Source organism: Colius striatus, chromosome Z (assembly GCF_028858725.1).
Source record: "Colius striatus isolate bColStr4 chromosome Z, bColStr4.1.hap1, whole genome shotgun sequence".
NCBI classification, from domain to species: Eukaryota; Metazoa; Chordata; class Aves; order Coliiformes; family Coliidae; genus Colius; species Colius striatus.
In genome coordinates, this window is record NC_084790.1 from 29,808,309 (window position 1) to 29,826,389 (window position 18,081).

General features: G+C 36.0%; 1 protein-coding gene across 8 annotated transcripts in view; it reads right to left on the bottom strand.

The window, feature by feature from the left end:
• Positions 1-18,081, bottom strand: part of FER (FER tyrosine kinase) — a 156,068-nt gene that overhangs the window by 102,117 nt on the left and 35,870 nt on the right. For 6 of the 8 annotated variants that reach the window (XM_062019471.1, XM_062019472.1, XM_062019470.1 and 3 more), the window contains 2 exons: positions 9,863-9,985; positions 6,982-7,171 (listed from right to left, as the gene is read on the bottom strand). In XM_062019471.1, the coding sequence (XP_061875455.1) occupies positions 6,982-7,171; positions 9,863-9,985 (313 nt within the window). Of the gene's footprint in view, positions 1-6,981; positions 7,172-9,862; positions 9,986-14,477; positions 15,728-17,313; positions 17,461-18,081 lie in introns of those variants that run through there. The other 2 variants (XM_062019478.1, XM_062019477.1) reach the window with 2 other exon arrangements.

Genomic DNA, 18,081 nt, shown 5'->3' on the forward strand with positions numbered 1-18,081 from the left:
AGCTGAAGCCACAAAGGAAACTGTAACATCATACACTTCACATCTGGCCATAAACTACCAGTGGCACTAGATAACAGCCTCCCATTCTAATTCCAAGAAATATTTTACAGTATATTTAAAGACTTTTAGAAGCACAGTAATTGCTTTTGAGAACAAAGGTATTTTTAACCAGCCACTTAAAAAAAAAAAAAAAAAAGAGATGATTTAGAGTAGTCAAATTATATCAGATAATTTCTGTGTGTTGCCTAGAGCCTATAAGAAGTTCATAATCACGTTAATTCAAGTCCATCACTATTAAAAAGATGCAAAAAGAAAATGGTGATAGTTATGGCAGAGAGTTACTTCTTTCCTCCCAGTACAGAGAATCATTCCAATACAGACTGAAATACACTCTAGATAAATGCGACTTCTATTCATGGGAAACTTTTGCCTGAAGCTTTCATAATTCATAGAAATTACTCTGACTCAAATAACAAATTCTCAATGGGTATGCAATGCTGCAACACTACTAGGATGAAGCCTTCCTCCTCAAGGAAAATTGAAAGCTCTTGAAATATTTTTGGTAGTTGAAGTATATGTACTTATCTCAAGTACATACACTCTCCTTCAAATGAAGAGGGTAAATTAAATTTGTAGTTAAAATATTCTGAGTTTTGTTTACTCTGAATAAGGTACCTCCCCAGGTTTGCTCACATTTCTAATCTTGCCTTTCCCCAATATTATTTTATTGCTCAACACTTATAGATAGATGATATGCTAACCTTAAGAAATACATAATTTTTGAGCCTTAGTCTATGAAAATATTATTCTAAAATTAATCTTTTACTTTAGAAGTTTCTAGGCATGTTCACTGGAAAGAGGCTTGGTGGATCCACTGTCCTCCCATCTTGCAAATCTGATCAGTCAGTAATACTCATATGGGACAAAATGTGACTTAAGTTTATCTATTATCTTAATATCTCCTTTTGAATTGTTCTTCCTCTGTGTATTTTTGTCAGGCAAGTAAGATTCAAAAAGAGGAGAAGCTGAAGCTAAAACATACTAATTCCAAAAGCAAGAGGATCAGAGGTCATCATCCAGACTTCCTAGAAACTTCTGACATTTGGAGCATCTTTTACTCCATGTTAAGTACTGGCTGTAAGCCAGAAACACGGGTCCCTGACAGCAAACTTGGAAAGTGGCCCAAAGCAAAGATCACTTGGTTGAACTTCAGCTGTCCAGGCATCCAACAAATATAACTGTTTATTTCCAAGTCTTTTATGAAGTAATAGGAACAATTTCTGTAACATGACTGCAATGGCAGTGTTTCCTCTGCTGAGACATAAAAATAAGAGAAGGACATCAATGCAGCACAGATTTATTCTGGCCCTTTTTGTATTGGCAAGAATCTGAAAATCTTGGAATAGCACAGTGGAAGTCTACAAGGTTTATAAATACATAAATCAAATAACTGTGAAGGGCCATCCCAATACATGTCTTCATATAATCTCTAGTTTTATAAATGATTTGAGCCACAAATTAGTAGAAAATAATTTACATGGACAGATAAACAAAGGAGCTGTTTGGTGATGCATTACAAAGCATAGGAATGTCTCAGTTCTTCTGAGTCAGTAGAAAAAATCCACAATTATATATCTGCCATCACGCTTCCTGCTACAAATGGCTTCCCGTCTACAAATGGCTGTCACAGAAGCAAAATATTTCCCTGCATCTTTTTGAAAATTAAGATCCTATACAGCACAAAACAGTATAGGAAAAGGAGATCCCCTAGAGAGTAGGTACATCTCAGCAAATTATCTTTCAAGGCCTTATGGTACATTACTTAAAACACATCTAATTAAGCATCTTTTCCTGTAAATGATTTTTCATATCTGTGTAACTGACTCTAAAAAATTTAAAATCTACAGATTGGGTCAATTTGTTATTCTTTTAGGAAGAATCCTGAAAACATTTATCTCAAACCCAAACCTACAGAGGAAGACACTGAGGCTATTGGCTTGTTGATCACACAATTAGAGGGGGCACTGAGTAATGAATTCTAGAACGCAGGGAGAGAAATTTAGAGCATTTCAATTAAGAAAAATATTGTAGAATCATAAAATAGTAGGGTTGGAAGGGACCTTTAGAGATCATCTAGTCCAACCGCCCTGCAGAAGCAGGTTCACCTAGATCAGGTCACATAGGAACATGTCCAGGTGAGTCTTGAAGACCTCAAGAGAAGGAGACTCCACAACCTCTCTGGGCAGCCTGTGCCAGGGCTCTGTCACCCTCATAGTGAAATAGTTTTTCTTATATTTAAGTGGAACTTTTTATGTTCCAGCTTCATCTCATTACTCCTTCTCCTGTTGCTAGATACAATAGAAAAACGGGATGCTCCAACCTCCCGACACCCATCATTGAGATATTTGTAAATGTTAATGAGATCTCCCCTCAGTCTCCTCTTCTCTAGGCTAAACAGCCCCAGTTCCCGCAGCCTTTCCTCATGTGAAAGATGTTCCAATCCCTTGATCATCTTGGCAGCCCTGTGCTGGACTCCAGAAATTCACTGTCCCTCTTAAGCTGAGGAGCCCAGAACTAGACACAGGACTCCAGATGAGGCCTCACCAGGGCAGAGAAGAGGGAGAGAAGAACCTCCTCAACCTGCTGGCCACACTCTTCTTGATGCATCCCAGGATGCCATTGGCCTTTTTGGCCATGAGTGCACATTGCTGGCTCATGGTTAGCTTATAATCAATCAGGACTCCCAGGTCTTTCTCTGCAGAGCTGCTCTTCAGCAGCTCAACCCCCAGTCTGCACTGGTGCATGGGGTTGTTCCTTTCCAGATGCAGAACTCTGCACTTGTTCTTGTCAAACTATTTTTTTCCTCCACAACCACGGAGAACTTATTTTTTATTTAACACAATCTCCACCATAAGCTGGCTTACTTTTAAAGCAATCCCTGAGAACAGGATCTCTGATGTCTTTTAAAAAGAAATGTCAAATAGTTAAATAAAATAGAAAATCAGTAAACTTTTATAATTTTTTCTTCTGCTACAAGAGATTAAATCAGAATTTAAAAATGAAAAATCTCTTACTAATAGCCATTTTCTGTTAACCTACTATTAACAGTTCTACGCAGGGCACTCTCCTGCAATGGTTAGATTCATCCCAATGGCTGTATCACGGTATCATAATGTTTCCATTTCATTGTTACCAAGGACATGATGGGCTTCTTTCTGACTCATCTACCCTCCAGAGCCCTCCACTCTGACAAATAATCTGGACTGGAAGCCTTTAAAGGGTATATGGAGAAACAGTGACTTCGTACTGTTGATCCATGGGCAATAGAGCTGCACAGCTCTTTCAGTTGGCTTACGTGGTGTTGAAAACCAGGCATTAAGGTTTTTCTACATTGCAGTTGCATTTTATTGTTTAAAAAAAAAAAAAAAAAGAAAAATAATCAGGACAAATAAAAAACAAACCACCAACTCACGTTTGTTTTCTCCACATTTCTGTGTCTCATATGTCTTTTGAAATATATGTAATGATGAAAAATGTTGATTATTCAGTCATAACTAGTCTTCTGGCACTGAGCTCCACCTGCTGACAAGTCTTTCAAGCACTGCAGAGCCTGCATACTAAGTTTCAGTTTTATCAGTGGTTCCAGAAAAATGCTACACCATGCAAAATGAATCTTTGTGAAACACTTCTATAGTGAGAAAACTACAGTTTAAATATATATTGTTAAAAATATTGAGTTTGCATCTTTATAATTTTTTAACATGTAAGGAAAATGAGAAAACATATTGAAGTGTCATACAGACTTCATTTTACTATTGTAAAACACAATTAATTACTATTTTTCATTAATGAAGTCTGTTATGGTGCTTAAGCACTCTTCAGAGATTTTCATTTTGTGATGAATTCCAAGCCAATATTGATGCTATAATTTTAAAGTCTTAGTATGAAATGCAAGCCACCATCATTGGTACCTAATTATCTGAGTAAATGTTTAACTCACACTGCAATATTCTAAAAACGTCTGATGGTTTTATTTCTAATAAGATCATTAGAGATAGAAAAGTGTTCTTTTCTTTGTTTTAATTATGGTGGACTACTTACATGCTCTGTTGATCATAGTAATAGCAAGTATAGTGTAGGTACCTTAGAACAATTGACAAGCCATACATCCTCTGACTGAACACTGTTCTTAAAAGTTAGTCGAAGCTTCCAGTTACTGGTTAATTTTTTGTAAAGTGACATAATACATAACAGATAGGATACTACAACACCTCAGAAAAAACCCAGGTGTTTAGAAGGTATAGCCAGCTTTTTCTTGGTATGTATCTCTTTAATACAAGTATAGAAAAAAGAGTTAAGTATGATATCCCAATGATCACATAACTCTAAGGGGCTCAAAGACATTATTTTAAACTTGTAGCACACACAGGATTAAAATTATCTCTGTATTCCATGGTTAACTCAGTATAAAGATATAAATGAATGACAGGAAAATATTATTAATTTTTCCTCATATGATGCCAAAATTGTTAAAATGCAATATTCAGGAATGGTAAAATTAGTTTTTAACTCCTTGCTATGCTAGCATGATTGAAAAAAAAAAACAGAATCATCCAATAATTCCCTTTTTTCTTAAAAATACATATGTGAATGCCAATATACAGCTAATACGCTACAAATAAGTCATATTGAAGATACTAAGAAAATATTAAACTTCCTACAGTTACCAAGAAGAAAAAAAAAAGATAAAGGAAACAAAGGAAGATATAATACATACATAACATGACACTGTATATAAAAACACATCAAACAGCATTTCAGAATTTTATTCCATGCTCGTATTTCTTTACCTAATATAAGATACGGAAACCAAAAACATTTGTAAACTATTCTACTATGAAATTGACTGTACTTATATGATACCATGTAAATACTTAGAGACATCAAATTTTATTAAGTTCTTTTGTATATCCTATTTTTAATTTCAAATTCTAAAAAAAGGGCCATTTGTGATTGAACATATGAAAATTTACCCCATTCCTGTGCTCACAACATAAGCCAATTACGATTTCGTCATTCGTAGGAAAAGAATTTGTAAAAGAAATGTTAAAAATGAATTTCTGAAAATGAACAAATAACCACGATCAAATGCAGTATAGTACCAGATAACATTTAGATGGACTGCTTCTGGAAGAACAGGAGAAACCTATACAGATTTATAGCTGAAGAAACAACGATTCTCTTAAATCAGAATTGTAACAGGGTAAGCAACCAGCAGCAAGGATATTTCATTTCTGATCATTTGGCAGATGTAATTTAAAGGGGTTTAAAAAAAAAATCTCATCAGAAAATTCATTAGGATGCTTTTTTATATAAACAATCCATCAGTGCATTATTCTTTCATCTTGAGACACAATCATGACTACCCTCTCAAGCTACAGCAATGTGAAAAATGGTTTCATTTAGACTGCAGTTTTATCTACTGCTCTTTAGTCAATTTTTCTATAACATGATATCAACTTATTAGTTAAACAAAACCTAAGTAGCATTTGCCTGTCTTAAATAACTTGCTCAAGGGAAATTATCCAGCATTTAAATCATATTCCATTATTTTTCATACAATGGCTAAATTCTCTGAAGTCAAAATTCTTTGGAATTAAATGTGCCTTATTCTGCACATTTAATACTTGAAAAGCGTATTTCTTGCATCCTTCTAGAAATCTTAGTATGTACCTTCCCCAGAAAAAAAAAAAAAAAGCTAAATTACCGTAAATAACTTTTATTCCAAAGAAATTATGAAGGCAGAATTATTCATTGTGTATTATAGACACATGCAAGGATTTTCTCCCATCTATTGGAACAGAGACTGGGACAGTAGAAAACAGACTCTAGTGATCATGAACTGAAGCAGAATAATACCATTCTCTTGATTAGACTCATCAACTCAACTAACCCTTTCCGACAATATTCACTAGCACTACTAGATGATATTACACGAACTGACAAGATAGCCTATCCCAAGAAGATTCCAAGTCGCCTACTCATTCACAATCACAATCCTGATTCCTCCTTTCTCCATCTATTTGTGCTTTATTAGCTCCTCCAAAACCATACTGACAAGAATTACTGTAGAATGAGAATGGAAGAAAAAATATATTTGACTCAACCAATACATGGAGCAAACAAAAGCATTCCTCTAAGAAATGGTGATTTCATTATTATTTAACTGAGCCACTGCTCAGTTGGCCAAAAGAAATGGCAGATTAAACCTCTAAAGAAAACAAGTAACAAACATGTTGTGTATGTCAAATACAACTCATACAAGCAAATATTAGTGCTTATCCTTTTAGTAAACTGGTATTGTTTGCTTTTTTATGTGGCCTACTATCTCTTCTCATAGTTGCATATAATTAGGAAAAGAAAGTCACCCAAAATACGAAAAAGTTAAATATTGATTTAAATCACATGTAGTCTTAACCATAGCACAAAGTTATTTTTGATTGTTAAGTGAAAGTAAATACAAGTTTCAAAGAAACCAGTGTTTCTGTTTAAAGAAAAATTACAGTATATAAAATTAATTTCTCAATGACACGTCTGCAGTGACCCCAATAGCTTTTACTGTTAATTTTTTGTGTACAACTGTGAATGTATTTCTTCAACACAGTCAAATAAATTATCAACAGTTATGCTTACTCATCTATTTAAGGATTTACACTTTTGATTATAAAACAGTCTAATGAGAACCTAAGCATCAAGTGCACAGAAGGCCAAATCAAGCCCACAGACATACAGAGGGAGTTACAACTATTTTAACTTTTCTTAAAAAAATCATACAACTGAACTTTTTTTCTAAACAAGTCTCCATACATGCAGAGTCAAGTTTAATCATTTCAGTCCTCCCTGTGAATATCTTGGACTTTGATCACACGACTAAAGCACAACAGCAGAGCTGCACCATTCGGTAAAACATAGAAAACTTACCATAGAAGTCACTGATCTCGCATCTTCTTCATAATTCACTACAGGTGGTGGCTCTTTACCATCATTCTCTTGAACCTTTTGTTCTAGTAGTTCCTTCTGGGCTGTAAACTTTGCCTCTGAGCATCTTAACTGCTGAACTGTTTGCTTAAGTTCTTCCAGTGCTTGTTTTTGGCTCAGCAAAAGTACAATACTGCAGAGAAAAATAACAAACAATTTAGAAGTATCCATGAGTTACAATAGACACTTACTTTCATGAAAGACAAAAAAAAGAGGCATGAAAATTCTTCAACAAAAGGATTTGTTCAAAGGCATAAACACAGGGAGTAATTCTAGAAAATTTTCAAAGCTACAAGACAGTGCAAGCAAACAGCTACTTTGCCATTCTCTGTTCTTAACCATGAGACAACCATCATGTTATCATAAATAAAGATCATACTACTGGTTTTGTCCGCTTTTGACCAAAGTCATAAATACTAGAGTTTCCAATCTTTACAGAATAAATGAATTTTAGATTACCATTTCCAGTAATGAGAAATCCACTGGAATCTACAGAGTTGTTGCAAAAATAATTTGCACTCTTAAACTCACTTTACATACAGTAAAAATTCATCTAGCATCAACTTAGAAATATCTGTTGTCTCTTCTGAACAGAAAGATCCTCTATTTTGTAAGCACCTCTGGACTGCAGCCTAACATTCTTCTTGTGAAGTTAAATATATTTAACTCCATCAGAAGCTAAAAGAGTTTTTTCTTGTCTTCTGCATGTTTTCATGGCTCTTCTCTAAATACTACTCATGCCCCTGAACACTCAAAAAAAGGACATAATTCAATCATCATTGAAGGGCAAGAGAACCATTCAGAACATCTACAGGTGCACAGGTGATTCTGTTATCCCAAGAAATGCCAAAACCAAAGCTTCTTAAAACACAGAACCATTCACAATGCAATACAGACACCCTTAAAAACATTCAGCCTGAGTCCAGTGATATGTGGTCTACAAAGAGATGGAGAGTTCTCACAGTCTTCAAGAACAGATGTAAGAGGTAGAGGGACCAGAACTAAGAAGAATGAGAAAAGTATAAACAAATATTATAATATTCTGTCACTCTGTATCTTCAAGATAATCCCTGGAAAACAGACTCTCCTGCAAGCCTTACTCTTGGAGAAAAAAAAATGAAATTTAAAAGTTGGTGATACTGAAATTGTTCTTTCACAAACTGATGTTGAATAAACTGACTATTCAGTTTCCCAAGAGATAAGGGAATCATCTGTCATAAATTATCAGGAAAAGACTAAAATCATATCCCAGATAAGCATTGTATCAAGTGTGTTTAATCAGCAGAATTATGATTCACATAAAAAGTATAAGTGCAATGTACGAAGAGGACCTGAAATGTTAGAGGACCTGAAACTGAGCTTTGGCGTATGACTGCACACATTTAAACACATCATACAAAGAAATTAACAATTATCCTAGCATTACCTTCAGGACAATGTTCTTTTATCTGGTCCTCATTATGAGAGAAAAAAAGAGATTACTGTGAAAATGATGCTCTGCAGCTAAAAGGTGAAAACAGGTTGGAGGATGGCATACCAATGGCAAATCAGAATCAGGGTGATTTCAGGGAAACTTTCATCTTATAACTAAATCTAAAACAGATTTAATGTATTTTAATAATACCTACAGGTATTGCTGCAGTCTGAACTGAAATCATCTCCTCAACACTATAAATATCTGACACAGGATCAGTCAAAGAAGCCTACCGACAACAAGAAATGCTGAGATAGTCTAAACTATTTTCAGGGAGAGAGAACTGATAACAAAACAAAACACAGCTGGGAGGAAAACAAACAAATAGACAAAAACCACCAAATGAATCTAGTTCAAACATAGTTTATCCTTTGAGTAACGTACAGCAAGGAAGGTACAAAAAACTGGAAAAATATACTGTGGATACATATGAAATTCACCGAAGCAAGAACAGGAGAAGTATCTAATCAAAACTCTGATATTATATACACATCTAAAGTTTTGGATATTAATTAAATACTGTGCAATGTATCAAGTGATAAGATGCCTTCAACAAAGATATTCCAGATTTAAGTCAATAAAGTTTGGATTACCTGAAGAACTGCATTCCAGTTCACTGGTATTGTCAGCTAGTATTTATCATCAAGTTAATAAGGTTATGATTGATTGCAACAAGAACCAGAAAAATACCACGACAGACAAAGGTTTCCTCATCGGTTGTATTAACTTCAGTTTAGACTGGGATGTGAATATTTTTGCTAATCAGAGGCAGAAAAAAACCCTAAAGATCTTGCCCAAGAACAATTCTTCACAATAATGTTTTATTTATGGCACTGTATTACACAGCTCCATTATTTACTATGTAGTATTACAGGATATCAGATCTATATTTAGTTTTGTAAAGAAAACGCAAAGAAGAATTAATGTGATGAGTTCCAAACATACTGTGTAGGAAAGAGTACACGTCTCGCACATGACTCTAAAATAATCTATCACTAACTTACATCTACAGAATGAACTGTCAAACATAGAGGCAATCTTAACTGACTCATTCCATCAAGATGAAGTTACACTACTAACCAAAGGTGCATCCCAACCCCATGACAATTATATTAAATTAATGGAGCTGCTAAATTCTCCAATGAGTAAGGATCTACCTGCATATAGTAAATGCTAAGCCATCACAAGTGAGTAAGGGTTATTTTAGTGAAGGTAAACTAACTTGGTGTTGTTTTCCACTTCTCATAAAAACAAAACAAAGATTAGTAAAGTTTACTTCTTATTTAAGTCTTAGGAATTGCTTTATAGATGCTTTTCCTCAAATTAATTTGAAATTTCAGTTTCACTTACTCAGACTGCTTTTCACAGGTCTTAGAAGACTCTTCTATTTTTTTCTCCAGTTCCAACACAAGTTCCTCTTTGCTCAAAAGAGTTTGCTGTGTCTGCATCAGGTCTTCTATTACTGTTTTTAACCTGTAAGACATAGATTTTAGAAACCTGCACTATAAATACATAAACAGTATATACTTGGGAATGTTGGTGGGTTTTTTTTCCTTGATGATAAAAAGAAGCATTAATCTTTAAATTATCTATCTCAGTGCTTGGTATGTGATGAGTTCTGTCAATTAATGCCTTCCTGATATATTGGTAATTTATGTCATGCTTTACTAAAGATTAAAGTCTTCCACTTCCCAAAGTACAAGTTAAATAAATACATAGAACCAGTAACTGGGCTATACTAATCTCCAGAAATTAAAATCTATTTATCTTTAACTCACTCAGCTTCCCTTGTATTTTCAAATGCAATTTCAATAAAGAAGTTATGGAAGTAAAGACTGGAACAAAGGCAAAATACACATAGTACTTACTACCACACAGATCTATTGTACAAAACTATGACAGATTAAGAAGTGGTACAGAAGGTTGACTGAGTGTGTAATTTACATGGACTCTAGATATCAAGGAGCCACGATCCCTGTTGATATGTATCAGACTGAATGATTTGACTCTAAATGTTGAATTAGTTCTCTCTCTTCCCAATATATTTTATACAATGTTGGTTAAATATTTATGTAGACAGTCCTGAATCTCACCTTGGAAAAATTAAATTCTTATTAAAAGCCATGAAGCGAACATTACAAGTTTTTTTCCCAAACGAAAAAGTAGTTGTATGTATTTATTGAGACAGGGACAAGATTTAAAATGTATCTCTCAAAGTAATATGCCCACAGCTCTCTTTTTAATAAACATTTTTCTTGTTTTTAAGTTAATATAATCTATATGCAGATCTTTTCAGAAATGACAGATTTTTTTACATTTAATATCCAATTTAATATCAACTAACTTTTTTCTTTTAATACTTTGCTAAAACGTAATTAATGATTTTGTAACTGCAAATATTACTTTTTTATCTGCTTTCTAGTAAAAAATTTAATCAATATTGTATTGGCTTAACAATTGTTTTACAGGAAGCAGATGTTACATCTAATGTTCAAGGACCAATAATCAAGAAATTAAAACCAACTTAACAAAACTGTTGATCACTGGAATTTATAAATGTATACATGCAGAAATAAGAGACTGAATTATTTTACCATTTCAAAAATATCAGATTTTATATTGCAGCATCAGATTGAATTAGAAAGCTAATGCTATTCTCTCTAAAACATCTGAAGATACTTTAGGATGTTTGTATTTATCTTTGAGAAAAAACAAAAATGAAGTCTTGGCTGATAATAAACTAACCAAGAGCCAACAATGTGCCCTCGCGGCCAAGAGGCCAATGGCACCTTGGGATGCACCAAGAACAGTGTGGCCAGCAGGTCAATGGAGGTTCTGCTTGCCCTCTACTCTGCCCTGGTGAAGCCCCATCTGGAGTCCCGTGTCCAGTTCTTGGCTCTCCAGCTCAAGAGGGACAGAGAACTTCTGGAGAGAGTCCAGCTCAGGGCCACCAAGATAATCAGGGGTCTGAAGCACCTTTCTTATGAGGAAAGGCGGCAGAATCTGTGACTGTTCTGCCTGGAGAGGAGGTGACTGAGGGGGCACATGATATGTGAACTGGGCAGATCAAGTATGGGTAGAGAGGTTGGACTAGATGATCTTTGGAGGTCACTTCCAACCCCTACAATTCTATAATTCTATGATTTAACCTATTTTTTGTTTTAAACAATAGTTTTCATCCCAAGTGGCTAGAACTAGCATCTCTGGATCTGCTCAATATCATCTTAGCTGTAGTTTGAAGAAGTTGTGGCCTCATTTGCCCTCTGGAGAAAATCGATTTATGAAAGGGTTTTTGTTACTAACCAGTTATAATGCTTACCAGTTTTAACAGCTACACAATCCCATACTGTCAGGTTTCAATGGCATAAGAATAGTAAAAACGAGACCAAAATAAATCTACAAAGCAGACATAGTCATAGAATGGTAGTCAAGCAAGTTAAGCTAAGTTCTGGCTACCTGCAAAGCTCTCTTTCTTATTTCTTTAGTTATTAGCACTATTCTGCCTCAAATATCAATAAAAATAAATGCATCTACTTACAGAATTTACATTTTAGAATATTTAAAAAATTCATTTGTAGATTAACTCATGTAGAGTCATTGGTTGGAAAAGATCTTTAAGATTATCAAGTCCAACACCTCACCTCACACTGCCAAACGTATCACTGAACCACATCCCTCAGCACCTTGTCTATGCATCTTTTGAATATCTCCATAACCTCCCAGCACTACTGGCCTTATTGAACCTCATATGATTGGCCTCAGTCCATCACTCCAGCCTATCCAGGTCCCTCTGAAGAGCCTTGCTGCCCTCAAGCAAGTCTATGCTTCTGCCCAGCTTGGTGTCATCAGCAAACTTACTGTGGGTACATTCAATCTCCTCATCCAGGTCACTGATAAAGACGTTAAACAAAACAGTCTCCAGCACTGAGCCCTGGGGAACATCACTGGTAACTGACTACTAGCAACTGCATTTAATTCCATTCACTGATCCACAATTCATTCTGAGAGGTCACCTCCTCTCAGTTTTTAAAGCATGTATCTTTGAAGCATAAACTTTTATTCTGTTACACTTTTCAGAATATTTCAATAGTAAGTTACCAGTGATAGTCATCATTTATCAGGACACACCACATGTCTGTCATTACTTAGAAAGTAGTCAACACTGGTTTTAACTACTTCCCTTTGTCAAAATGTATTCATTTCTATAAACTTACCTAAAAATGTATGTAAGACAGTTTTCTCATTTTGTTTCCTTAGAATATATTTTATGAAAATCTTTAAACAGTAATATATGTAAAGCTGTCATTTTTCCCTCATACACTCAATAAAACAACTGATTCAACCACAAATTACTGATTATGAATCAATATATACCTTTTAATCTATTAAAAGGCTGAAATAATCCGCTATGCATACTGGATTTATATGTGGTAGACACTGAAGGTAGTTTTCCTCTGCAAAAACACAATGATGTAGTATTTTGAAGACCTAAGGCCCTGATATCAATACTAAAGATCAAAAATCAAACTTCTATTATTGCAGCATATTCAGAATGGACTTTTTAAAAGTCATCAATTATAGGTAAAAGATATAATACACCTACTTGACTTGAGAATTCCTAGTTATATACACTAACTAGATGCAAAATGGGGGGGGTTTGTCTGTAGCATATTTTATAGAAAATCTAAGATGCAGTAAAGGTATTTGAGGAAAGGCAGTTATAGGGAACTAAGCATTTGCAACAGGAAGGATTCTCACCTGAACTAAAAAGCAATTAAAGAACAAAAAGGATAACAATAAATAATTTTTACAGTGCCCGGAGCTAATGAAGCTTCACAAAAATCTGCACTGCTTAGTATGTTTGTAATAACCCACACAAAAAGACACTGTCAAGAGTGACACAGAATGCTGACCATACAATGTTATTTTAGATAGAGGGAAGGGGTTAAACATGAAGAATACAAAAGGATTATTCTGGATTGTATGACTCTCAGTAACTGGGTTGTCATTTAGAAGATTATTTTCAATGTACACTGAAATACACAAAGATGTAGGGAGAAAACCAAAAACTTTATTTATGTACTGAATGGCTCTAAACTGACTATTACCACTTGAGATGGTAACAAGATGTTGGAATTATAGCAGATGATTCCATGGAAACACTGACTTGACACATTGCAGTGGTTCAAAAATCAAACAGAATTATTCTCTAGGATTTAATAAAAACAAAGCAGAACAAGAATATAGGAAACCTCGGTATGCCTCTCTCTAAACTATGAATCTGAATTATCTGCACAATTCTCATCATTCGTCTCAAACCAATACAGTAACCTTGAAATCATTCAAGTAAAGATGACAAGCTTGATAAAGGATATGACTAAGTTTTATGAAAGGAATGACTAAAGATAAAGATGGCTCTGAAAAAGAAATCACAGAGTAGGAATATGACAGTTTTATTATATTGTAGGCAGAAAGGAATAGACTGTTCACATAATATTAAGTTAATCTCAAATATTTAAATATTATAACTTTTATGTACTGACACTGGCTCCACCAATTCAGGAAATAAAAATACCTTTAAGGCTATTATGAACTACATCTAAGGCTATTATAAACAATATCACGTCTCTTTCAAATTATTTCTGTACTGAAAATTATGGGAGGCTGAGAGATCATTCTGAGGAAGCAGAACTGCATGACCATCCTGTTCTGGTTCTCCTCCCTAGACTTTTCTCTGTTGGCTAATGTATGAGAAATGAAAGTCGGTCAGGTCAGTCTTTTTTCTGACCTAATACAATTACAAACTTTTAGCTCAGAGTCCTAAATCTGAACTAGAAAGTGAAAACCTTGAAGATAGAACACTTCAAAGAGCTATTTGTTTCCTGTTCCACGAATAGTATCACACCATAACATTTACCTTTAAATTAAAAAAAAAAAAGTAGGTGAATATACGATATGTAACAGGACACGTGAAAAATTCTGTTGAAAATGTATGTAAGTAGGCAAATATGTAGACACGCATTTTTAACACAAATAACAATTTCATCAGGATCGCTGACTAGAAACATACTTGATTTTTTTCACTTAGACATGTTGATGACTTATGTCTAAAAAATGGTATGTAGAAGAGAAGTTGAACAAGAACTTACTTTTCTTTTTGATCGAAGGACGGCATAATTTTTAAAAAGCTATAATACTTCATTGAAAAGAGATAAAAGAGATATATGTTTACTCTGTTACTGTGCTGAAACAGAATCCTAGAATCACACAGTCACAGACTGGTGGGGGTTGGAAGGGATCTTTAGAGATAATCTCGTCCAACCCCCCTGCAGAAGCAGGTCAACCTAGATCAAGATCACATGGGAATGCATCCAGGCAGGTTTTGACGACCTCAAGAGAAGGAGACTCCACAACCTTCCTGGGCAGTCTATGCCAGGGCTCATCACCCTCACAGTGAAATAGTTTTTCCTTATGTTTAAATGGAACTTTTTATGTTCCAGCTTCTTCCCACTGCCCCTTGTCCTGTCAGTGGATACAATAGAAAAAAAGTGATGCCTCAACTTCCTGCCATCCACCATTTAGGTATTTGTGAATAGTAATATTTACACTATTATTGTTATTGTTATTACAATATTAAAATTAGCAACATTATTACATTACAATATTTATAGTATTAATATTTAATAATGAGATACCCCCTCAGTTTCCTTTTCTCTAGACTACAGCCCCAGTTCCCACAGCCTTTCCTCATAAGGAAGATGCTCCAGTCGCCTGATCATCTTGGTGGCTCTGAGCAGGACTCTCTCCAGAAGTTCCCTGTCCCTCTTGAGCTGGGGAGCCCAGAACTGGACACAGTACTCTAGATGAAGTCTCATCAGGGTAGAGTAGAGGGGGAGATGAACCTCTTCGACCTGCTGGCCACACTCTTCTTGATGCATCCCAGGATGCCATTGGCCTTCTTGGTCATGAGGGAACATTGCTGGCTCTTGGTTACTTTATTATCAACCAGAACCACCAGATCTCTCTCCAAAGCGCTGCTCTCCAGCAGGTCAATCCTCAGCCTGTACTGGTGCCTGGGGTTGTTCCTCCCCAGGTGCAGGACTCTGCACTTGTCCTTGTTGAACCTCATGAGGTTCCTCTCTTCCCAACTCTCAAGCTGGTGCAGATCTCGCTAAATGACAGCACAGTCTTCAAGTAATCACAGAATCTCAAGACCTGGAAGGGAACTCAAAAGATCATCTAGTTCAACCTCTGTGCTAGAGCAGGACCACCAGGAGTGGGTTACACAGGAACTCATCCAGGTGGGTTTTGAATGTCCCCAGAGAAGAAGACTCGGCAACCCATCTGGGCAGCCTGTTCCAGCACCCCGTTACCCTCACAGTGAAGAAGTTTTTCCTTATGTTTCTTAAAACTTTTTCTGGTTGGTCAAGGCTCATATTCCCTTATACGCTCACTACATCTAGTTCATATAATCACAGAAGCTTAAGGGCTGGAAGAGACCTCAAAAGATCATGCAGTCCAATTCCCCCCGCAGGACCACCTGAAGCAGGTCACACAGGAACTCATCCAGGTGAGTTTTGAATGTCCCCAGAGAAGGAGGCTCAACAACACATCTGGGCAGCCTGTTCCAGTGCTGTGTCACCTTCTCAGTGAAGAAATTTTTCCTTACAATTCTTTGAAACATCTTATGTTCCAGCTTGTACCCGTTGTCCCTTCTCCTATCACTGGACATCGAGAACAGTCAGGCTCCATCCTCCTGACACCTACTCTTTACATATTTGTAAACATTAATGAGGTCACCCCTCAGTCTCCCCTTCCCCAAGCTAAAGAGCCCCAGCTCCCTCAGCCTTTCATCATAAGGGAGATGCTCCACTCCCTTCATCATCTTGATGGCCCTGAGCTGAACCCTCTCCAGTAGCTCCATGTCCTTGAACCGAGAGGCCCAGAACTGGACAAAATATTCCAGATGTGGTCTCACAAGGGCAGAGCAGAGTGGGGGGAGAACCAATCTTGACCTACTCACTACATCCCTTCTAATACAGCCCAGGATGCCATTGGCCTTCTTTGCCATGAGGGCATATTGCTGGCTCAGGCTCATCCTGCTGTCCACCAGAACCTCCAGGTCCCTTTCCCCTACAGTATTCTTTAACAGTTCATTCCCCAATTTGTACTGGCACATTTGGTTATTCTTTCCCAGATGCAAGACTCCACACTTGATCTTGTTGAATTTCATTAAATTTCTCCCCGCCCAACCCTCCAGGCTCTCCAGGTCTCGTTGAATGGCAGCACAGCCTTCTGCTGTGTCACTCCCCCAAGTATAGTATCATACAGTTACAGCTCTCCTGCCACGGTCAGGGACACTTTCCACTAGACTCAGTTTCTCAAAGCTCCATCCGACTTCACCTTGAACACTTCCAGGGATGAGGCATCTACAGCCTCACTGGTCAATGTATTCCAGTGCTTCACCACACTCACAACAGAGGCATCTACAGCCTCTCTGGTCAATGTATTCCAGTGCTTCACCACACTCACAACAAAGAACTTCCTAATATCGAATCCTGATCTAACCTCTTTCAGTTTGAAACCACTACCCCTTGTTCTGTCACTACATGCCTTCGTAAAAAGTCCCTCTCCAACTTTCTGCTTGACCTTTTTACATACTGGAATGTGCTATAATGTCTGCCCAGAACCTTCTTCAGGCTAATCGACTCCAGCTCCTTCAGCCTGTTTTCACAGGAGAGGTGCTCCAGCCCCCACATCATCTTCATGGCCCTCTTCTGGACTCAATCCAACAGAAAACAGAAAACTACATAGTTTATTAATTTCATAATAATGTAGAATATATTATAAACAGAAACATGTTTAAAAAGAAAGCAGGGGCTGTTAATTATCAAAGCATCCTTTCATAAGAAGGACGAAGCTGCTAAGGAGGTGTCTGGCACAGGAGGCTGTAATTAAAAAAGTTATTTCAAAATCTATCAAGGCATCAATTTAGGAAAAGTAATGAGACTGCATAGGAAAAAGGAGAGGATGATTAACAACTTTGAAAAGAAATTAAAATCTAGAGAGTCTATCATGTAAAGAAAACACTGAGATTAGAATAAACTGCAGAAGACACTACAATATGTTTACATTTGAAATTCCTCCCTGCCATTAGTAATCACTGTGATTCTGTATTTCAGGAAAACCTTCAAGAAGATCATAGTTTGATTAAGCAAATTATTTTTTTTTAAACTTAAAAAAAACCCCACAACACACCCTTCATATCTTACTTGGATCAATTATGCTTTCCAAAAGAAAAAAGACTTCAAATAAGTCAAACACAGACGAAATACAGTACAGAACATCACTAACCAATGAAATTATGAATATTTCACTTAAAGTTGCTATGATCCATATAAAAAAAAATAAATGTACAATTAATAGCTGCAATCTCAAAAGTTACTGCATTGAATTGCACTTATGTAAAAAGTTGAGGCTGATAATATAAAAGAACATAATTACCTCAGCAAGTAAATTTTTTCCTAATAAGGTGATCCAAGGTGAAGTTGGTAAAAGTAATAAATACA